The sequence below is a fragment of the Lissotriton helveticus genome, chromosome 2_1, assembly GCF_964261635.1.
Source record: "Lissotriton helveticus chromosome 2_1, aLisHel1.1, whole genome shotgun sequence".
Taxonomy (NCBI): Eukaryota; Metazoa; Chordata; class Amphibia; order Caudata; family Salamandridae; genus Lissotriton; species Lissotriton helveticus.
The window spans coordinates 651,488,691-651,512,113 of NC_136059.1; the positions used below are offsets into that span (position 1 = coordinate 651,488,691).

Consider the following 23,423-nt stretch of genomic DNA (forward strand, 5'->3'; position numbering starts at 1 on the left):
CCCGTTGGCAACCAAAATCAGACAGTCTATTAGAAAGCACTAGTCACTGTTATCAAATAGTGAATTTCATATGCCGCCCCCTAGATTCGCATTCAAAAGATCTGGCAATCTAAAAGACAAGCTTGTACACTCTCCAGTTCCAACTGAAGCAAACAGTGTTACATCTACTGTCCCAAAGGGCCACTATCCCTGCGGGTCATGTTCTGTGTGTCCACTCACCAAGAAAAGCACGAGTGTGATTCTCAATTCAGGAAAGGAATGGTTCCTTAACCAGTTCAGCAACTGTAATTCCACCCAGGTAGTGTATAGACTGATGTGCCAATGCGGTCTACACTACATAGGTCTTACATCACGTAAAATCAAAGTGAGAGTGCAAGAGCATCAAAGCACTATAAGGGCAGGCAAACTAACTACCAAGTTGGTACAACACTGTTTTAAAGAGAAACACACGTTTACTTGGACAGTGCTAGAAAAGGTGAAGGGGACCCCTCAGAACGTTGAGAGTATTTTGCTCGCAAAGGAGGCACACTGGATTTACAGCGAAAAAACAGATCAATACGGGCTAAAAGAAATCATCGAATGGAACAAGATTAGGCTGTGAGCCAGTTTGCCCTGTGTACTGCCCAAGTGAATGTTGCGGGACACATGGGTGTTAATATCTTTAACAGATTACTCCTCCTGACTCATCTTAATACATAGAGTCAAAATCGACAAGGCAGATTGGTATGGAGTGACACACGTTTGCCAGCCCATCTAATACGTGGTAGAATTAGGCTCAGTACCTGTTTGGGAGCCTTTGGGTTCATCGTTGTAGCACATTGCTACAGCTTTGACTGTGTGTTGTTTTTGACTAGCCTAAGATGGCCGCCGTTTACGACGCATTTTTTAATGTGTCGACTGGGTGTTCTGACCAAAATGGGAGGGCCCCGTGTAAACCGAGTATGAGGTTCTATAACTAACAACAGGGTCTACACATGGAGGCGGTTATTTCTTGACACCCGTGGGATCTGATACACTGATCATTTGTACTGCTCCAAGATGTCTGCCCGTTTCTTCACTTGGGTCAGGTGACTGCCGGCAGGGGGCGGAGACCGCCGTTGGTGTTTATCAGCGCGTAGGGTGAACCCGCCATTGTGGATGAGACAAGGCGCTCCGGATGAGCTACCACGGTGAGAAGTATCCAATTTGATGACACGCGAGTGCGATGTGTATGAGGGTGTGCATCGCGCTCAGAGGCTCAGATAGAGCGAACGAACAGTGTGTTAGCAAAGCAGAGCTTGAACGATGTCTGATATGACTGTAAGGGTTCTAAATACAAGCGGCTGCACTCGAAGGATGGGGCCCGGTGCCCCGTGGAAATGAAGTGTGTAGTGCTGCATTACGCAGATCTTAACGTCCGCTTTTACCTGTGCTCTAGTTATGGCATCGAACACGGGTGAACTGTGGGCTAAAAAGTGGGCTGCTTAGAACATTTTGACATTGAACACTGAAATAGAGTCAGGGGCAGCTGACTGTTGATTCAGTTGCTTTCTTCGAGTACGTGTAAATACACGACACGTCGACACTAACATCCAAGTACAGTGTAGGGTGTTGGAACATACTGCACTTCATGGCACACGGCATACATGGGTCTTCACATCTGGCTATTGGTTTTGTTTCCCTGTTTGTCCCATTAGAAAGCCAATAGCTAAGTGAAGGTAGGAACTCACGCTTGGAGCTCTCTACACCTCTTCCATCCCTGAGGCGGCCGGTATGAGCAACATGGTGGTCTCTGGGTAAATAATGTTTTCACACACAACACGACCGATACGTCTTCTCATAGATGAGTTTACATGCTTTTAACTGATTTGAATACCTGTTTTTTCCTTGGCAGTTAACAAAGAACAAGTGTCCAAAAGTGGAGTGGCAGCATATAGTGCAGCCCTGATGAAACTGCCTAAAAGTATATGGCAGTGAAACATGTCAGCACTGGTACTAGGTAATGGTATGCATGATTAGCTACCAGCCTTTTTATTGGTACAGCATTTAAACTTTTTCCCTATGAATAAAGTTGGTTAAGGGAAATAGATGCTGTGTTTTATGCACTTTTTTATGTTGTGTGTTTGTCACTAGCAGATGTCTTTCTGCTTTCCACATTTTGTCACATATTTGTGTTGTTTGTGTTTGGACACTATTTTCTCTCTTTCTTTGAGAATCAAGTGACTACCGATGATGAGACAGGGGCTTGTCTGGAAATTACATACCAGTTACCCCGATGGTGGTGTTTCCGTGAGGTGTCACTTGGTTTTCACACATTTTTTTCTAAGAAGAACTTGATCCAACACCTTGTGGGTGGATCTGGGTGATAGACCTAGGTGGGTCAGACAATTGGGTGTTCGGTGTTTCTGCCAAGGAAATTGTGTTTTTTTATGAATTTGGATGCAGTGCAGTGAAATTATCCCCACAACTTTTGTAGGGTTCTGGAGTAGCTATCAGTACGTATGGACTGTTCTTTCTCTCTAGTAACTGACCCCCGTGGACGTCCATGGATAGGGTCTTGTTGGTTGTTCTACAACATCCACTGTTTGTGACAATCCCTGCATAGTTTAAACCCTGTGGTTTTGGGGGGTGGCATTTCCCTTGCACACTGAATAAATGTTGTTGAAAAATTCTGGTTGAAGGCCAGAGAGAAGCTCTGGATCTATGTCTGGAGGTGCAGAAAGAAAGGAACTAAAGTCAGTGTGCATGGTCGATGCTTATATACAGCTCTGCTTGTCACCTTCGGGGCAGATAAACATTGGCACCAAGCAGCACACCACTCCCTAGTGGCGCGCAGGAGAACTGCTCTAAATGTTTACGGATCCAGTCTGACCCCTGGTGATTACACACTAGGAGAGGAAATCTGTGGTTAGACGCATCCATCAAAAAGTGGGAACCTTTAAAAGAAAGATTGAAGAGCAGTCTAAGCAGAACGGTAGAAATGTCGACCTGAGCAGTGGACAGATGAAAAGATATTCAAACAAATGTTGTGACCTATAGGTAGCCAGAGCAAATCAGCAAAATGTGACCTCTGGGTGGGTGTCCCACAATAAGTATGATAGCTAAATATCTCTTTCATGAATAAAAAATAACCAAGATATAAGGAATTACAATAGTCCAGATGGAAAGCTATCACTTCCGAATCTACAGTTGTATGACATTGGGTAGGAGGGATGGGAAAATCTTGTGGATGGGGTGAATCTTACACAGGATCTTCAGCCATAGGAAGCATGCAAGTACGGAGGGAAAACTAACAATTGCTGTTTTCCAGAAAAACTAGTTGATTTGTTTGTGAATTCAAAAAAGTTCAGAACTGTGCTCCAAAGGGTGAAGTTAATCCTATGAGGGCACATTTCTCAATTTCGTAATAAATTGGTTCCCTGTTCTCCTGGGCTAATCACAGTCTTCCCTGAACCACATGTGCCTCCACTACAGAGGGTTTCGCACTTCAAAATCCTATATTATACAAAAATAAATAGACTATGCATCTTACACAGCAGTGCGACTAGGTTCTCTATTCAATATGCCATAGCACTGTGGCCCAGGAGGAAACACTGTAGGGAGACATTTTGTTTCTGGTTTCATAGGATAACATACAATGCAGCAGGTAATATTAACAGCAAGTAATGATTCATTCCTTCACGTAGAAGAACTCAATTAGACATAAGCTGTACTAAAACACATTCTTACCATCCTTCCTGAAGCAAAAATAGACATTAACATCTCAGGCTATGACTCAGAAGAATGTAGTCACATGCTTTACAGTTTACAACCATGAACAAAAACTTACAGGGGCACGCTTTCTTTCCCCATGGTAGGATTCATAATGTAGTCCTTGGTGATTGGTTTTACCCACAGAAGAACCATAAGTAAAGGTGCTAAAAAATTTAAGTGAAGAAGTATCCTGAAAGTCAGAAGAAAAAAAAATATGTAAAGAAACTTGTGAGATCATGAAATGTATTCACTTCGTGAATTTTAGCTAGAATTTCAATAAGCAAGATATCTGGGAAAAGACTGTAAAATCTAAACCTATGTTTTAAAGATAACTAGTAATCATCAGCCAATAATCCATTTTAGAAAAGGACTTCACTGTTGGCCTTTTCTTGGAGCAATCAAATAAGAGATGCATGTCAATTTAAATAGCTGCTACAAACTTAACAACTTTCCTAGATCCCCTTTGCGCAGCCAAAAATAGCGTAATCTTTCATAACTTTCTGGAATATTAGTAGGCTTTCCTGTTTTCAGCTTCTATTTATGGTAAAGTCTGGTGGAGTTTTTTCAGTGTTTTCAAGTGATTTCAATACCTTAAAAAAAATAGTGGTTACACATTTTCACGCCATTAAAAACAGAAACAGTGTTTATGGAACATTTTGCATTTATGATTGCTTGCTTTCTGCACTGATAGTGCATGGTATATAGGCAGTGTACGTACAGTGTAAATGAGGCCCAAATACATATTTACAAATGAAACTTTTTGTACTACACCATACAATACTTCTTCAGTGAGTCTTTGGTTATGCATGCTCGCTCTTTCCGTCTAAACATTTATCTGTGAAAAGGCCCTCTCAATATTGGCACTTGAGACAGGCAAATGCCAAAATAGCCAGTATACAATTTGCTAACTCTGGGCACTGACATAGCTTTCCATGCCAATACTAGTGCACTTGTAATTCTCTGCAACAGGTTCTGCAACATATGTGTTGAACAGGGCGCGTATGCCATCAAATGTTCTTTTTACACTCAGTTATTGATGCAGTCAAAAGTGAGGCAGCACTTTTGAAACTCCGCAGAAAATTTCCCTTTACGGAAGGGATCTATAACTTGTGCAGAGTACCACAGTGAGGCTCCATCGACTTCAAATGCCATGGTTGGTAAAGGGCTATTTCTCATACATTGTAAAATAAAAGTTCCTGGATTGCTCCTCAACATTGCTTTGCTTACACTGTGGCAAGCACTCTAACATGGAATATGTAACAGTGCCAAAGTCACTAGAAAGTGTAGCCCAGCCTACTCTCAAGGAGATATTTCACATCTACGCCAATTATGCTGAACACTTAGTAGACAAGGGTGTTTTCAAACTCTAGTTTTTTTTATTCTGCCCACTACAGCAGTCATGCTTTTCTGGAAAAATCTAAGAATGCAGTAGTGTACTTGTTTTCAAATCACTATCAATATGTGACCAAAGATCCTCACATTTCTTGCCTTTGGCATCATCACTCAGCAAAAGTTCTGTAAACCTGTTGCCACATGGATAATATAGCATTCATGACCTCAAGGACTGAGAACCACCAGCTAAGTGACTCTTTTGTTGATGTCACAAAGTCAAAATGAGAAATATTTGCGTTTTAGTTTCCGTGCCTAACAAAACAGTGCACCAGAATGGACCAAAAAGTCAATAGCATTCTTCATTAACTCGGAAGATTGTAAAGATGTTTTCAGCATACCATCGAACAAGTGGCAAGGATCTCTTACAGGGAAGCACTTCAGCTCAGGTATCGATTTAGACAGGTCATCACACAACTTTCTCATATACATAGCTGAATCACTGCAAATACAAACAAAATCACTCCATTCTTTGTTGAACTTTTGTAGGAAACTAGCTATATATATATATATTTTACACTAAAATTAGGTATAGTGTTATAGAGTCCAGGTGACCCCAGAGGTAGACAGAGGTTAAAGTTAGATAGAACCTTACTCTCTATTTGTGGCAGAGCGGTCGAGCAGTAAGGCAGTATCAGGGGACAGTGTTAAGTATTTGATGTACACACTCAGTCAGCAAATGAATTCACACACTCAAGGACTGAACTCTAGACCAATTGTTTTTGTATAAAAAATATACTGTTTTATTTTTAGAACCAAGCAAGTCTGGCCCAGGTAAGCATTAATTACTTTACAGTAATAAGTTGCTGAACGAAGAACAGTTTGAAAATGCAATAGAACTTGTACATTTTGGTTGATTTACAGGGAATGCAGTAGGTTATAGTGCCTAGCAAATACAGTACAATAAAATGAATAGGCTTTTCAGTAAATTACAGGTAAGTTACTTTTCACGTTACTTTTCTAACTCAGTGCTGGATACCTAGATTCAAAAACAACAGTTGATGGACAGAATGCAGAACAATGTCATACATTCACCCCAGCACAGGGATCTGGGCCTCAATCCATCGTTTTTTTGCACTCCACACCAGCCCAGTTCAGCACTGGGACATTTCCTGCAAACAGGTAAGTAAATACGTTTTGGTCATTCGTGCGATTTTTAAAGAATATTTTTAGATTTCAAAACTCCACACAGAAAGGTTTTGGAAGAAAACTGTAAATGTTATCGTATGGAGGAAAAACAGGTGATCGGTTCACAGGTAAGTTATCGACTATGGGAGTTAAGGTTCTTGGGTTAGACTCAGGGGTCCCCCAAGGTCAGTAATGCACTCTTATTACACCCTCAGCGGCACTAGGGCGGCCAGGTGCAGAGTGTTGAGGCCCAATGTTATCAAATGGGGGATAGGGGCCCTCCGGCTGGTGACTGCTGGCAAGCAGGCCGCTGGGTCGTGGAAGCAAAGCTCCTAGGGTTTGGGTCAGGGCAAATGGCGAAACAAAATAGCACAAAAGGTGCACCCTCAGCGGCACTGAGGCGGCCGGGTGCAATGGTTTGCATGGAGGGAGACAAAGGACTTCTGGGTGCGACCACTACTTTGAGAGGTAAGTTGGGAAGTTAAGGGTTGGTTAGGCACCGTTGGTCTGGGCACACAGGGCCGTGGGGCTTTGGGTGCAGGGGTGCCTTTTGGGGTTGGATCTTCTTACCAGCTCCTGTTAGGGGGGCCTTCTGGATTTAGACTGCAGTCAACGGTTGGAGGTTTGTCAGGTCAGGGGTTGCCAGATCTCAGGGCAAGATCGTTGGGGTGACGTCCTTCGTGGTGTTTTCCCACTCGAGCTAGGGCTGGGTTCGGTGGGTGCAGAGTGGGCTGGATTCTCAGTTTCTGGCTGCTGCCAGAGGTTGCAGTTGAACAAATCCGGTGTACACGGGAGAAGCAGTCTTTGGAAGTGAAGGCAGGCAGGTCCTCCGGGGTTTTCGAGGTTGCTGGCTGCAGGACACACCGGGATTTTGTAGGAGAAGGCTCGAGGGGAGACATGTCTGTAGGGCTGGGGCCAAGTCAGTGGGCGTCTTCCTCTTGTTACCTGGCTGCACGGCTGTTCAGTCCTTCATTTCTTCTGGTCGTTTCTGGATCTGAGACAGCAAGGTTCAGGGTGCCCCTTAAATACTAGATTTTGGGGTGTTAAAGATAGGTAACGGTCAGGGACCAAGTTACATTGTATTGGCCCCATCAGGAAGTAATAAACATTACTTTCATTTTCCTATTCCTTCTTGAATGGCATTTAGTTTGTGGTTGTGCAGTTTTTTTTCAGTGTTTGTAGGTTTACACTGGTGAGGGCTATTTCCTTTCCGGTGGGGTTTTATCAGTTATTATAGGTACACACCCTATCGAGCCAACCTCCAGTGGGATGGGGCAAGAGCGGTCATTGGTTGGTTAGGTCCCCCATCCTCAAGATGGTGGGGACTCAGGGTTGTGCTTCACCCCACTTCAGGGGTGGAGTTGGCAGAGGTGGGCACACCTCTTTCCCTCACTTGTTTTTCCTGCCGTCTCTCCCACCCAAAGTATGAGGTAGAACCAGTGGGGACCAGTTGCTGAAACCCTGCCCATCCTGGGGGAGGAGATTTGGCACCTCGTCCTAGGATGTGCTTTGTTTCAGGCCCCAGAGAGCAGCAAGCTCTCAACCCAGGGGTCCAGAAACATGTCTGGTGGTGGCAGCCGCAGCAGCCACTCAGTCAGGACACTAGTGGTGGGTTCGTTTTCAGGGGCATCATTGAGATGCCCTCTATGTGCATTTTTCATGAAATCCCACACTGGCATCAGTGTGGGTTTAATGTGCTGAGAAGTTTGATACCAAACTTCTGTTTTCAGTGTAGCCATTATGGTGCTGTGGAGTTCGTAATGACGAGCTCGCAGCACCATATACTCTTAATGGCAGCACTGCACTTACAAGGTCTAAGAATGGATTTAGACACTGTAGGAGTACAGAGCTCATGCACCTGTACCCTCACCACTGGCATAGGGCACCCAGCTAGAGGGGTGACTGATCGATGCCAGGGCAGTGGGTTGTAGGCATGGCACACAGGAGTGCCCTGTCGACTCTTTACTTTGTTCTGCACCAAAACATGCAGTCTGCAGAGGCAGTGTGTGTGTGTAAAGGTACAGGGCCTCTAAGGGTGGCACAATAAGTGCTGCAGCCCTTCCCTGGTCAGTGCCCTGGGTCCCTGTGGTACCATTTTCCAGGGGCAGACCTGTGGCCAGAGATGCCAATTGTGTTAGTTTTGGGGAAAGAACACAGGCCCTGGGAACCTGATTGGCAGGGACCCAGGGCACACCAAGAAAAAGTGCATCAGTAGTCTGGCAAAAAGTGTGCGTGGGAGTGGGGAAGGGAGCGGGTTACCGCAACAGAAATCCCCTTTCCTTCAACTTGGTAAGAACTTTTTGCAGCAACATTCCAAGTGACACTGTGTTCAATGTTTTCCAAAATTCTGGTGTCATGTTTTTACCAGTATCCCAGATGCTTTGTGACTGCACTCTTTTCACATACACCTGTCACCATACCTTGCATTGAATGTTTAAAGCCTGGGGTGTTTGGCAATTCCCCTACAATCAATACTGACTCACTAGAAAAGGGGGAGATGTATCAAGGGTTTTTACCCAGTATCTTTAGACCAAAGACCACAAAACTGAAAAAAGGATGAACAATCAATATTTTAGTGACATCCCTAAACAACAAAACTCGAGCAGAATAATGTTAGCCCAGTCTTTCTTACTGCTACCTTATGTAACAAAGTGACATTGTATTGGCCCCATCAGGAAGTAATAAAAATTACTTTGACTTTCCTATTCCTTCTTGAATGGCATTTAGTTTGTGGTTGTGCAGTTTTTTTTCAGTGTTTGTAGGTTTACACTGGTGAGGGCTATTTCCTTTCCGGTGGGGTTTTATCAGTTATTGTAGGTTTAAACCTAAAACCTGACAGCCTGAATATTAGTGAAAATAATTTGCACCAATTGCTTTACATTGTACGCAAGTGCTCATGATAAACGCCTTGTTTGGTAGAGACTATCTAGCCGCAGATTCCTTACCTTAGAACTATCCCTAGGCGTCAGGCTGGATCCGGAACCTTTTCATGAGGAGTACCCATGCACGCCAGCATATGGCCTAGTCGGCATCATCCACGCCAGAAGGGATGGGCACGATGGCTATGTAGGCGCCACTCCAGAGCGCTGATGTCAGTTTATTTTCACGACTTTCTACACCAGGAACCCGGAGCTACGAAAAGGGAACAGCCCTGTACCTGAATATCCTTTGGCACAGCAGGGAGGATGGGTGGGTTAGTAAGGATTCTGTGGCTACATAGAATCTTCACCAGATATGGCATTACAGAAGTTAAGTGACTTGTTCATTTGATAGAGACTTCTAGCCACAAATTCCTTACTTAAAAAAATAAAATACAAGGCGAAGGGTCTGCATACTTGATTTATACCACAAATGCCTGCAGGACGAAACAGGGGCATCCCGACAGACCCAACAGTCAGGGCAGTTGGGCTTGGTGAACGTGTGCAGTGAAGCCCATGTTGCAGCCCGACAGATGCCCAGGACCAGAACGCTGCATGCTAAAGCAGTGGTCGCAACCTTTGCTCTGCTGGAATGAGCACACAAGCCCTCCACCGATTGCTTATTGACAAACACGTAGCAGATCTTAATGCAGAGCACAATCCAACTGGAGATTGTTAGTTTCTGCATGCCCTCTGATTTTGTTGCTCTGACATACCCCATGAAGAGTTGATTGTTCACCTGAAAGGTTGTGTGTGGTCAAGGTAAAATGACAACACTTTTTTTGGGTCAAGTCGATGGAGTCTCTCCTCTTCCTTAGAGGAATGGGGCGAAGCATAAAAGATAGACAAGGTGATGGGCTAGCGGACATGGAATGGGTTGATTACCTTCGGCAAGAAGGGTAGAAGGAGCTGTAGGGAGAGAGGACAGCGCCTGCAGTTCACTAACCATCTGGCTAAATGTAATTGCCACTAGAAAGGCTCTCATGATGGTAAGGAGCCAAAGAGAGCAGCTATGAAGTGGATTAAAGGGAGAGCACATAAGAAAATTAAGAACCAAATGAAGATTCCCATTGAGGCATGACGAAGGGAGCTGGAGAGAACATGTACTGTAGACCTTTAAGGTACCTATTTATAATAGGAGACATGAAAAGGGAGGGCTGATCTGGCAGCTGCAGGAAGGCAGATAAATAACCCTTCAATCTACCCAATGCAGTGCCCTTCTGGGCCAGGGTAAGGATAAACAAAAGAACTTGAGAAAAAGTGTAGCTAAGGGGCAAACCAGTTTGTATTGATCGGTGTATACCATCTTGGTGGAAGGACGCAGAGCAGCCAAGATAACATTACAGACTTCGAGCGAAAGGTCAACTTTTGCTGCTCAATCACCACGCATAAAGGTGGAGTGTTGACAGGTTCGGGTGGAGGACCCTCCCCTGCTACTGAGACAGGAGAGCCTCCTGAATGAGCAGCTTTATCGGAGGATCGATGGATCGATGGACATGCTTAACAGCTCGGAGCCACTAGGAGGCATTGGGCCTGTTATATCCTGATCTTAGTGAGAACTCTGGGCAGGAGTGGTACTGTCAGTAAGGCGTACAGGAGGCCAGAGCTCGACTTGAGATGAAAAGCATCTCCAAGCAACAGCCACATTGGAAACTCCAGGGTGCAGAACTAATGTCATCACGCGTTCTCAATGTGGTAAACAGATTTAAACAAGGCTTTCCCCACTGCTGAAAGAAACTTTTGCCCCAACTCTGGTTGGAGACACCAATCGTGATCCGCTAGACATCTATAGCCGAGTTTGTCCGCTCTAGCGTTCAGAGAGCCTCTCAGGCGTGGAACTACCAGAGAAATGCCCTGACCTTCCAGCCATTTCCAGAGACATAGGGTCTCTTTGCTGATAGTCCAGGACCACACCTCGCCTTGCTTGTTGCAGTACCACATGGTGATGGTGTTGTCCGTGAACACTTGTACAAGCCTTCCCTTGATGGAGGACAGAAAGTCTTTCAATGACAACTGGATCACTTAGAGCTCCAAAGGGTTGTTGTGAAGTCTGAATTCCTCCGGAGACCAGAATCCTCTAATCTCCGCCTCTCCCAGGGGGCTGCCCCAGCCCTGGAGTGAGGTGTATGTCACCACAGTCAGATCTGCATAGGGAATGGAGAGGGGTCTGCTGCTGACCAATCGCGGCTCGTCAGCCACCACTGCAGATCTCTTTTTGCACCCTCCGTGTTCTGGACCATGTCCGAGAGATTCCCCAGATGATGCATCCACTGGAACTTCAGGTCCCAATGCAGAGCATGCATATGCCAACGGGCATGTGTTAGAAGCAGGATCCAGTAAGCAATGAGGCCCAGCAGCCTCAGAGTCAGTCTCACCAAAATACAGGGCAGAGGCTGAAACATCGGCATCAGAGCCAGAATATTCTGGACTCGCCAATCGAGAGCATAACCTTAAAACTGCAAAGTGTCTAGAACAGCCCCGATGAAAGGATGTGTCCGAGAAGGGATCAGATGTGACTTCGGTACGTTGCTAGTGAACCTCAGGGAGTGTAGGAGATCCTCTTTATAATGGAAGTGGGAGACAACCACCTTGGGTGAACCCACCTTCAACAGCCAGTCGTCGAGATAGGGGTAGACTGGCTCCACCGATCTCCACAGATGAGTTGCAATCACTGCCATCACATTGTTAAACGCCCATGAAGAACTGGTAAGTCCCAAGGGGAGCACGGTAAACTGATAATGCTTTTCAGTCCTTCTGTGAACTGCAGGCGGTTGGCAGGTAGGACAGGAATGTGGAAATAGCCATCCTGCAAGTCCAAGGCTACAATCCAATCTCTCGGGTCCAGGGCAGATTGGACTAGGGTGAGGGGGGAGTATTTTGAATCTCTTCTTTTTCAGGAAGAAACCCAGCTCTAGGATAGGACGAAGGTCTCCGCACTTCTCAGGTACCAGATAGTAGTGGGAATAACAACCACAACCTACGTCTGGTGCTGGCACCCTCTCTGTGGGTCCCTTGGCCAAGAGTCACAACTTCCTGGTCGGATAGAGAAATTCCCCAAATAGTCCGTGGTTGTCAACTAGATATGATGCCTCAGGGCCACCGACTACACAGCTCTGCACAGTGAGCCAGTCGTATACAGCCCACAGGGCATATCGACCATAGCGGTGACTCTCCCAGCAGCAATAGTTTTGGAGAGTTTGGCTCAGACCTCCACAGACACCATAGGCAGCACTTCCACAGAGTAATCCGGAGCACCTGTGCAACAGAGTTCCAGAGTGAGTAGGAGTATCTGTCCAAAATGCACCTGTGTTCACCGTTTGCAGTGCCAGGTGGGTGGAAGAAAACACCTTCTTTCCCAAGGTTTCCACCCTCTTGGATTACTCGTCTGGGGGAGTGGTACGGAATGCACGAAAGCCTCTGGAGGCTTGGACCACCAAACTCTTCGGGGTGGGGTGCTGGATGAAGACACTGGGCCCACTGGGGCGGGGTGATGGCAGCAGGCAACCGACCTATTCACAGGAGCTGCTGTGCAGGGCTTGGACCAGGCCCCGAGTAGGGTGCTTCCTTAAACGGGAGAAGGGGTTCAGATAGGGTGACTCCCTACTGAAGCACCTCTGTCAAGAGACTGGTCTTGACAGCCGCGTAGGGCATCTGAAGGTCCAGGAACTCAACGGTCCTCCTCACCACCATACTGAATGAGGCTCCCTCCACCATAGCTACGGTAGGAGGAGAACCCAAACCAGTATCTGAGGAGGTGTCCAGACCACTGGCATCTGCCAGATTCTCACACCAGGTGTCCTTGGTGATATCTAGGGGCTGGTATTCATCAGGGTCCTGTGGTCCCATTCAATCATCTCCAGGTGCTAGCCAATAGGAATAGGGTACAGGCTCCAGCCTGGTTGGAATATCTCCAGTCAGCGTAGAACGAAGCACACTGGGTGCAGTTTCAGAGTCGGGACTAGCATGAGGACTGCGCCGCGACATCAGCAATGGCGCTAGCGTCAGGGATGGTCTAAGTGGCTCTGTCTGCGCTCCTTCAGATCTGCCCAAGGATTCAAGGGCTGTGACTGGCATCGGGAGAGAGGCCATACACGAAAACTGGTAGGCGCACCTCCCGACCATGCTTGTCCGGAGGGCATGCTAGGGGGACAGGACGACCAAATAGAAAGTGTATGGCCTCAAAAATCACTGAGTTGGGCAGGGGTCGCTCCAGCTCCAGGAAACTCAAGCAGAGATGGAGAGGGCCCTGGCAGAGGCTCAACCACAGACCCAGGCCTCAAATGCCAATGTTGCCTAGTCGGGTGACATTGATGGGGCGAAGTCCTCTTCAACTTCCTAGTTATCTCAAGTTTGTGGGACTTATCCAAAACCCCAGACTATGGCTCCGAGACTTATCCTGGTGTCTTCCTTTTGACCAAGATTGAGACCATCGAGCAGCAAAGAGCTTGAGGGACCACTCTATTAAGGCCTTGTTGTGCATGCCGTGGCAATTGATGCAGGTCTTGACGCACAAGTTACTACTTGTGTAATGACATACCTGTAAGAGACATTAGTTAGTGATAGATTCCTTACCTTAGAATATCCCCAGGCGTCAGACTGGATCCGTAAAGTTTTGCTTAGCAGTACCCCCGCACGTAAGTAGGTGCATCCTGCGGCTCCCCGTCCGTCGCTGGTGTCGTATGCCCCGAGATGACATCACAGAGACTACTTAGGCGCCACCCATGCGAGCTGGCGTCAGTTCTGTACACGACTTATCCGTGCAAGGAACGCAGAGCCATGCATGATACTGACCACTGGTGCATTGAAACTAGGGCGCCTGAATGGGATGACCTTAACCCTAGTAATCAGTTCGCAGAGGATGGGAGGGGCAATAAGGAATCTATCACTAACTAATGTCTCTTACAGATATATTGTTACACAAGTAGTAACTTGTGCATCTGAAAGAGACACGTTAGTGATAGATTCCTTACCTTAGAATAGATACCCCAGCAATATCACCCCCGGTGGTGGGTATGCGAACAAGATTACACCAGAAAGTCACGGAGAACAGTACGGCCAAAGAAGCAGCCTCTCCGGACATGACTGTCAAGGCAGTAATGATTGGTAAACGTGTGCAGCGAGGCCCACGTAGCTGCCTGGCAAATGTCCTGCAAGGGAACACCACGTCCCAAAGCAGTAGTGGCTGCCGTCGCCCTGGTGGAATGGCCACGCAGCTCCACAGGAGGATCCTTCTTAGCCAACGAGTAACAGGCTTTGATGCAGAGAACGACCCAATGAGAGATGGTCCGTTTGTGCACGGCCCGACCTTTTTTAGCACCCACGTAGCCAACAAAGAGCTGGTCATCCACCCGGAACTGTTGTGTGCGCTTCAGATAGAACGAGAGCGCACGTTTTGGGTCCAGATGGTGGAGCCTCTCTTCCTCTTTCGAGGGATGCGGAGGCGGACAGAAGGTGGGCAAAGTGATGGTCTGCCCGATGTGAAAGGGTGTAACAACCTTTGGCAAGAAAGAAGGACTGGTCCTTAAAACCACCTTGTCCGGATGAAGAGAAAGAAAAGGAGGTATAGAAGAAAGAGCCTGGAGCTCACTCACTCTTCTGGCAGAGGTGATAGCTACCAGGAAAGCCGTCTTTAGAGTAAGAAGACGCAAGGGACTGTTATGAGAGGGCTCAAAGGGAGCTCACATCAGATATGTCAAGACATGGTTCAAGTCCCACTGAGGCATTATGAATGGCACGTGAGAAAACGTGTGCGTAATGCCTTACAGGAAATGGTTAACAACCGGGGACTTAAAAAGAGAAGGCTGATCAGGAAGCCGCAGAAAGGCGGAGATGGCAGAAAGATAACCCTTGATAGTGCCCAGAGCAGAGCCCTGCTGGGCTAAGGAAAGAAGGAACATAAGAACCTCGGAAAGAGGGGCCGAAAGGGGATCCACAGACTTATCTGTGCATCATGCCACAAACTTGTTCCACCTGCAGGCGTATACAGTTTTTGTGGAGGGACGCCTGGCTGCCAGAATGACATCACAGACTTCGGAAGGAAGATCGAAAGCTGTCAACTGTCGCCGGTCAATCTCCAAGCATGGAGGTGGAGTCTGGACAGGTTCGGGTGAAGCACCGTCCCCTGCTGCTGCGACAGACGATCCTCCCGCAGAGGCAGTCGGATCGGGTGATCGATCACCGTATTGAGAAGCTCGGGATACCAGTACCTTCTTGCCCAATCCAGAGCCACAAGAATGACCTGAGCCCGGTCGCAACTGATCTTCAGCACTGTGGGCAGAAGTGGTATGGACGGAAAGGCGTACAACAGACCGCAGCTCCAGTCAAGACGAAAAGCGTCACTGAGCGAGTGCCGCCTTGGACATTCTCTTCGGTGGCGAATAGATCTAACCAAGGCTCTCCCACTGCAGAAAGAGACCTTGCGCCACATCAGAGTTCAGACGCCATTCGTAATCCATCATGCACCAGCGGCTGAGTTTGTCCGCCCTGGCAGGTGTTGAACCACCAAGGTAATGCCTTTATGTTCCAGCCATGTCCAGAGGTGCAGAGCCTCCCGACATAAGGTCCAGGACCACACCTCGCCCTGTTTGTTGCAGTATCACATGGCGGTGGTGTTGTCCGTGAGCATCTGCACTACACTTCCCCGGACAGAGGGAAGGAATGCTTTCAGTGCAAGCCAGATCGCCCGAAGCTCCAAAAGGTTGATATGGAGCCGGAACTCTGCCGGAGAACAGAGCCCTCTGATCTCTGCCTCTCCCAAGTGGCCACCCCATCCCAGGAGGGATGCGTCTGTCACCACTGTGTGCTCCGGTTGGGGAAGGGAGAGGGATCTGCCATTGACCCAATCGTGATCCACCACTGCAAGTGCCGTGCAGTGCCCTCCGAGATTTGGACATGATCCGACAGGTTGCCCTGATGCTGCGCCCCCTGGAACTTCAGGTCCCACTGCAGAGCCCGCATATGCCATCTGGCATGTTGTACCTGCAGGATGCAGGAGGCCATCAGGCCTAGGAGCCGGAGGGTCATCCTGAGTGAAATCCGGAGTAGAGGCTGAAAGATCTGAATCCTAGCCTGAATATCCCGGACTCGCTGCTCGGGAGGATAGTCCCGAAACCGCGTTGAATTCAGAACCGCTGCGATGAAGGGGAGCTTCTGAGAGGGACTCCGGTGCGACTTCGGCACATTGATGGAAAACCCCAGCAAGTGCAGGAGGTCGGCCGTAGTCTGAAGGTGGGTGACTGCTGCCTGGGGCGAGCCCGCCTTCAACAGCCTGTCGTCGAGGTAGGGGAAGACTGACACCCCTGACCTGCACAGATGAGTTGCAACCACCGCCATCACTTTCGTGAACACCAGAGGGGCACTGGTAAGGCCGAAGGTGAGAACGGCAAACTGAAAATGCTCCTGGCCTACTGTGAACCGCTGGTGGACCAGCAGGACGGGAATGCGAAAATATCCGTCCTGCAAGTCCAACACTGCCATCCAGTCTCCAGAGTCGAGGGTAGTCAAGACCGGAGCCAGAATCAACATCTTGAACTCCTTCCGGAAGAAGCGATTGACATCCCTAAGGTCAGAGATGGGACGCAAGCTCCCTCTGTCCTTCTTGGGGACCAGAAAGTAGTGGGAATAACAACCACAACCTACTTCCGGTCCTGGAACGCGCTTGATGGCCCCCTTGGCCAAGAGACCGTGACTTCCTGTTGGAGAAGCGCAAAATGATCCACTGACATGTGGCGGAACTGAGGTGGCATGGCCGGGGGGGGGGGTAGACTCGAAGGGGAAGTAGTAGCCCCTCCTGATGAGCTAGAACACCCACTTGTCGGAAGTGACAGAATGCCAATGGGGAAGGTGATGGCGAATCCTGCCACCCACTAGCGTGGGATGTGACCCGAAGCTCAGACTAGGAAGGTTTCAAGGTAGACGTCGCAGGGGCGGAGGTGGACTGAACCTCACGCTGCCCCCGGAGCCACCACAGCAGCCGCCTCGCCCACGGGCCCGCTAAGACTGGTTCGGCGCTGGCTTTTGGCTGAACGAACTCCCAGGGGTGCCTCTGCCATGGCCACGAAAGGAATTAAATGTGGACGTGGCTGGGTGCGTGGTGGAAAGGCCCAAGGATTTGGCCATAGCTTGAGTCCTTAAAACGCTCCAGTGCTGTGTTGGCCTGGACACCAAACAGGCGAGTGCCGTCAAAAGAAATGTCCATGAGCGAACTCTGAACGTCCATGGAGAACCCAATGGACTGCAGCCAGGCGTGTCGCCGAAGCACCCCAGTCGTGGAAATTGCCCTTAAAGGGAGTCTGCGGTGTCCAAGCCACAACGAATGGCGTACGTAAACGTGTCCTTGGGCTCAGCCACCGCCTGAGACAGCACAGTCTGGACCTCCTCTGGGCACCTGGGTAACACCTCAGCCACGGAATTCCACACTGCGTGGGATTAGCAGCCCAGAAGGCATGCAGTGTTCCCCAACCGCGGTCCTAGGCTGGCCGAAGAGAACAACCGCTTACCAAACTGCTCCAATCTCTTAGAGTCCTTATCCCGCAGAGCCGTGGGGAAGGCGCTCTGGGACGTAGAAGCTTGAATGACCAGACTTTCGGGTGTAGGATGAGTGGTCAGAAAGGCTGGGTCACCCGCGCCGTGCGAGGACACCTGGTGACATTCTTATCCACAGGGGCCCCCGTGGAGGGCTGTGACCAAGTGCCCAACAAGACTTCGGTGAGGGCATCATTAAAGTGCAGGAGCGGCTCCGAGAAAGTGGACGCTGGCTGGAGCACCTCAGTGAGGAGATTTATCTTCAGGGTCACCGTGGGGGAGATCGAGGCTAAGGAACTCAGCAGCCCGACGGAGCACCACTGTATACGAGGTGCCTTCCTCCACAGTGGGCGGGGGAGAGGAAAGCCCCGAATCGGAAGAGACGTCGAGGCCACCGGTCTCCTCCAAGTCATGCACCCACCATCCATCACACTGACTTGCAAGCGGGTCATCGAACCCTTCCCAGTCATTCTCCTACGCCAGCCCCGAAAGCACAGGTCTCAGCGGCAGAGCAGGCATCGGTGAAGGATTAAAAGGCACCGGCTCATCCTCAGCCGGCGCCGTTTAATCCTTCGCCGGTTCCCAATTTGGATCCCACGCGTGGACAAAGCCCTCCAGAAACTGGGGCAGAGGCAGACCCAGCGGGATCCACCGTGGCGCTGCCGGCGGTGCCGGGGTTGGAGCCGGCAGTATGGGACCTCTTGGCACCAAGGCCGGAGCCAGGGGCGCAGCATCCTGTGGCGCCGGAGCTGGATCCGCCAAAGGAGTCGATGGACCAGCAGGATCCGGACACAGGACCGCGGGCCTGAAGGCGCACCGGTGGGAGCCCAAGGCCTAAACTGGCAGTTCATGCTCACTTTGCCACTGGATTCAAGATAGCCTGGCTGATGGGGATTATGAATCCGAAACCGGTCCCAGGATGATTGTTTCCGGTCCAGGGAAGACATGGCTTTGGCAGTTCGGGCTGAACTGCTCCCATGAGGCACAGGGTCAGACTGATTTGCCATGTCTGAACTGGGGTGGCGGAGTGAGCTAAAGAATGGTGATGGATTAAACCCAGATCAGTTGACTGGGGGTGTGAGTTTGATTTGCTCAAACGCTCCGTCCAACATCCCCTTTTGTATCGCAGGCGGTTCATAGCAGCAAGAACTTCCTGCATTTGTGCGGGAGTTGCCGACGGACCCAGGTAAGGTATGGTGGGTAGGCCGCGGGACACCCAGGCTGCAAAGGAGCCGCAGTCTCCCTCGTCCGCATCCGGGGACTGACGGGGGGATGTCAGAGCGAAAACGCTTCTTTGACTTCTTTTTGTGCCATCTCTTACCCGAATCCGAAGGGGAAGAGGAGCGGTGGTGATAGGGCCGCGAGCAGTCCTGGGAACGACCGCTGGATCTGGAATAGCGCGGGGACGAGTGCCAAACTTCAAACAACTTCCGGCGCCGCTCACGCAGGGCCTTTTGGGCCGTAGCCCGACAGTTCAGACAGGACCGGGAGTCATGGTCGCGCTCCAGGCAGGAGAGACAGTCGCCATGAGGGTCCGCCAATGACATATTTTGAAGGCATGTCCCGCAAGACTTAAAACCAGGCATCTCTACCAGCACCAGAGAAACCAACACAAGACAAAACTCTCAAAAAGATAGTAAGAAAATGACTAAGGTACTTGCTTTAACCAGATCTTACTGGCGCGGAAAAAGAAAGAACGACGCCAGCGTGCATAAGTGGTGCCTAAGTAGTTTTGGCGCATTCAACGCCAATGCCAGCGACTGACGTGGAGCCACAGGACGCCACCTACTGACGCACAGGGGTACTGCTAAGCAAAACTTTACGGATCCAGTCAGACGCCTGGGGATATTCTAAGGTAAGAAATCTATCACTAACATGTCTTTCAGATACAGAGGTTGCCCTTCAGGAACCAGAGAGACTAGGTGTGGGTCTGTCACTGACATCTGCTGATGGCAGGTGCCACAAGGCTTGAATCAGCCTTACGTGTGGACATATCTCCCACACCAGGGGACTAAGTCTCAAATCTCTTCGACAAAAAGGTGGAGAAAAGGTCAGTTAAAAAGAGCCTAAGGTACCTCTTCTCCGGAGCTGTGCTGACTGGCCCACAAAGAAGATGACTGAGGTCAGCATGCAGGAGTGGCACCTATGAATGAATGAATGAATGAATGAATGAATATAAAACTTGTAAAAGGCTAACTTTGCCCAAGGGTGTCAAGGCGCTAACCGCAGAAGACACATGCAGACAACAGAGGCACCCCTAAACCATCGTCAGCCAGGTTTTTAACACCTTTCGAAAAAGAGTGTGTGAGCATTGTCCAGCAATTTCGTCAGGAAGAGTTCCACAATTTAGCAGCAGTCGTTGATAAGGATCTCCAGGCCCATCTCAGCAGTATGAAACTGAGCACCGAAAAAAGATGCTTACTTGCAGACCTAAGGTTGCTAGTAGGGACATAATGATGAAATAATGCTTTAATGCCATCCGGGTCCCGGCCATAGTAGGAATTATGAGTAAGGCAGAGGTCTTTAAACATGACCCTGCAATCGATTGGAAGCCAATGTAGAGACCGAAGGGAGGATGAGACTGAACGATGTTTGGGCACATCAGTTACCAGCCTAACCGCAGCGTTTTGCACCAGCTGCAGACGCCGCAGCTATCCCTTATTAATGCCCAAATAAAGGGCAATCTTGTTTGGATAGTATTAACGGTACAAAAGGGAGTGGTGATGGACGGAGCATCCGAACCAATCAAACACTCACACCCAGTCAAAAGATCTGGGTTGAATCCATCACCGGGTTGAATCAATCACCATTCTTTAGCCCACTCTGCCACCCCAGTTCAGACATGGACATATGCAAATCAGTCTGACCCTGTGCCTCATGGGAACAGTCCAGCCCGAACTGCTAAGCCATGCCTTCCCTGGACCGGAAACAAGCTTCCGAGGACCGGTTTCTGGCATTACAGCCATCTTCAGCCCAGGAGACAGGGCCGGGCAAGTGCCCAAAGATTCGGGCTATCACTCCCCGGACCAGATGTTCGCCTTGTCCCCTAAAATAAGAACCTCCGTCTTCTCGCCATTCAATTTAAGATTTTGACCATCCATCATGATACTGCCTGCATACAATATTTAAAATTGCAGGCAGCGTCACTGGTGTTATGAATGATGGACACCATGATCTGCGTCTCATCCGCATCTGATAACACTTCCAGACCAAAGGATTTTACCACCGTTGCTATCGGGGCAACATATATATTGAACAATGTAGGGCTCAAGGAAGAGCCCTGAGGCACACCGCATTGAAGGGGGGTTGGGTAAGAGTAGAAATTGCCCAGTTTCACTGTTTGGGTCCGCTCACTAAGAAAGGAGGCAAGAAGACTTAGAGCCGAGCCTCCGACCCCTATATCCCTGAGGCGATCCACAAGCCTCAGTGGAGAAAGGGTATCAAAAGCTGCGGTGAGGTCAAGTAGAATCAGCAGAGTAGTATGGCCTGCATCCAACTGTGTGTGAATGTTATAAAGCACTGTGGGGAGCGCAGTCTCGGTGCTATGACCATTTCTGAAGCGTTACAAAAGGGGGTGGTGATGGACAGAGCATCTGAGCCAATCAAACACTCACCCAGTCAACAGATGTGGGTTTAATCCTTCACCATTCTTTAGCCCACTCTGCCACCCCAGTTCATGACCATTTCTGAAGCCATGTTGAGACCCATCAAGGATTTAGTGGTCCCTCAAATAGGCACTCAGATGGAAGTTTAGGTGGTATTCTAAAATTTTTGCTGGAACCGGCAGGAGAGAGATAGGTCGATAATTCTTCAATTCCAGCGGGTCCAACAATGGCTTTTTTAAGAGTGGCTTAACTACGGCCTTACAGGCCAAGGGATATTGCCCATCCGATATAGCCAAATTAAGGACAGTGGTGAGATGTGGTAAGATGGCACCTTTTGCACTATTTAGAACTTTCAAGGGACCAGAGTCCATTGGCAAGCCAGACTGGATTCCTTCTAATAAATGGTCTGTACTCTCAAGAGACAGACTCGGGAAGGAGAGTAAGCTGGGTATAATGTTATTTCTGGACCTTTACCCCATGTCACTTTCATATTGAGAATCTGAGTCCTTATTAAGGTTTTGGGCTTCCAGTTGAGTGTATATGTCTTGGATCTTAGTGCGAAAGAAAGCGGAGAGCCTGTCACAGAGTTCCTGTGACACCTCCCCCGGGTCGGTAATTGTAGGAGTAATCAGGGAATTTACAATATTAAAAAGCTCTTTGGAAGATTAAATAGACTCGGAGACTTTAACAAAGAACCTTCCCTTCTCCTCCAAAGTGGCCGCCTTATATACCTTCAGACATTGTTTATGCAGGTCTCTGCCCGATGATGTAAGCTCAGTGCGCCATAATCTTTCCTGCCTCCTACACTCCTGTCTCAGCTTGCGCAGCCTAGCAGAACACCATGGAAAGGAGGGTCTTTTCCTTGCTGAGTAATGGAGTTTTTAAGGGAGCTAAAGTATCCAGCATATCCGAATATGAAAATTTACCAAGGCGGTTGCAACATCCTCATTACTAATCAACTTCAGATTCCGTTTTTCAAGCGTTTTTTTGTTTCCGGGTTGCTTGTTCCCCGACGCTGAAACTCTCAAACTGAAAGGAATGGCAAAGTGGTCTGATCAAGCTAACGGAAGGGGTACCCCTACCCTAATACGGTGCTTGTTGGAAAAAATCTCTTCCAGTGTGTGGCCCGCAGTATGGGAAGGGAGGGTGACCAGTTGAGACAAGCCACAGCCATTCATATTTTCAAAAATGGTTTTGGTATCATGATTTGCAAAATTCGCTAAGTGAAAATTAAAATCACCAAGAAGTGTGAAACTAGTTCTATCTAAATAGGGCTCCGAAAGCCTACAGAAATCCTGAGTAAAGGATGCCCTAGATCCAGGTTGCCGGTAGCAGAGCACTCCAGAGAAACTTTCGGTGGGATGGGTGTTAATAGAGAAATATAGGGCCTGATATTGATCGGCCGGTGATGTGAGCGGTTCTGAGCGACAGGTAAAAATATCCCTGCACAGAAATGCCCAGTCCGCCACCACGTCTGCCTATTCTATCAAATCTAGTGAGGCAATACCAGTCAGGGATAGCACTCTACCAGATCAGGGCCTGAGTAGTTGTTAGCCCAAGTTTCTGTTATAAATACCCAGTCAGGATTGCGTTGTGATACAAAATCTTTGAAGGCGACATTATGTTTAATGAAAGATCTAACATTTATAAGGAGCTCCAAGACTACCTTCACCTTGGCCTTGTTGATGACCAGGCTCTCCTCTCCTCCCCCCGTAGTTCTGAAGTGACAAAACGCACAAGAGGAGGATCCTTTATTTGGCAAGAATATCAGGGTCCATGGTCTGTGTGCAATGGGCTGTGGTCTTGAGAACACCCAAAAGTTCCTCTCTAGAGTACCTCAAGGCGGCAATTCCATCTGGCAAAAAAGATCCAGAATCCCTGGCGTCTGGCGTGGACTTGGCGCAGACCGATTTGCCTTTGGCGCTCCAGCGGCGCGCCCGCTGCTCGCGTCTGCTGCACGGCAGGCAGGGCACGGGCTTTTTTATAGGTTTCGCGCACTAGAGCACTAACCCAGCCGGCCGAGGAGCAATGGAGTCTCCTGCACCCTCCACAACAAACGGTAACAACCGCGGTGGAACGGGGTGCGAGGCAGGGCTTCTAGTAACAAGGAAACTGCTCCCAGTCGTGT

The 23,423-nt window shown here is 48.8% G+C and overlaps 1 protein-coding gene across 2 annotated transcripts in view; it reads right to left on the bottom strand.

The window, feature by feature from the left end:
* TMEM161B (transmembrane protein 161B) overlaps positions 1-23,423 on the bottom strand; it is a 397,127-nt gene that overhangs the window by 167,018 nt on the left and 206,686 nt on the right. For both annotated transcript variants that reach the window (XM_078675339.1, XM_078675340.1), the window contains one exon: positions 3,809-3,922. In XM_078675339.1, coding sequence (XP_078531465.1) covers positions 3,809-3,922 — 114 coding nt within the window. The remainder of the gene's footprint in view (positions 1-3,808; positions 3,923-23,423) is intronic.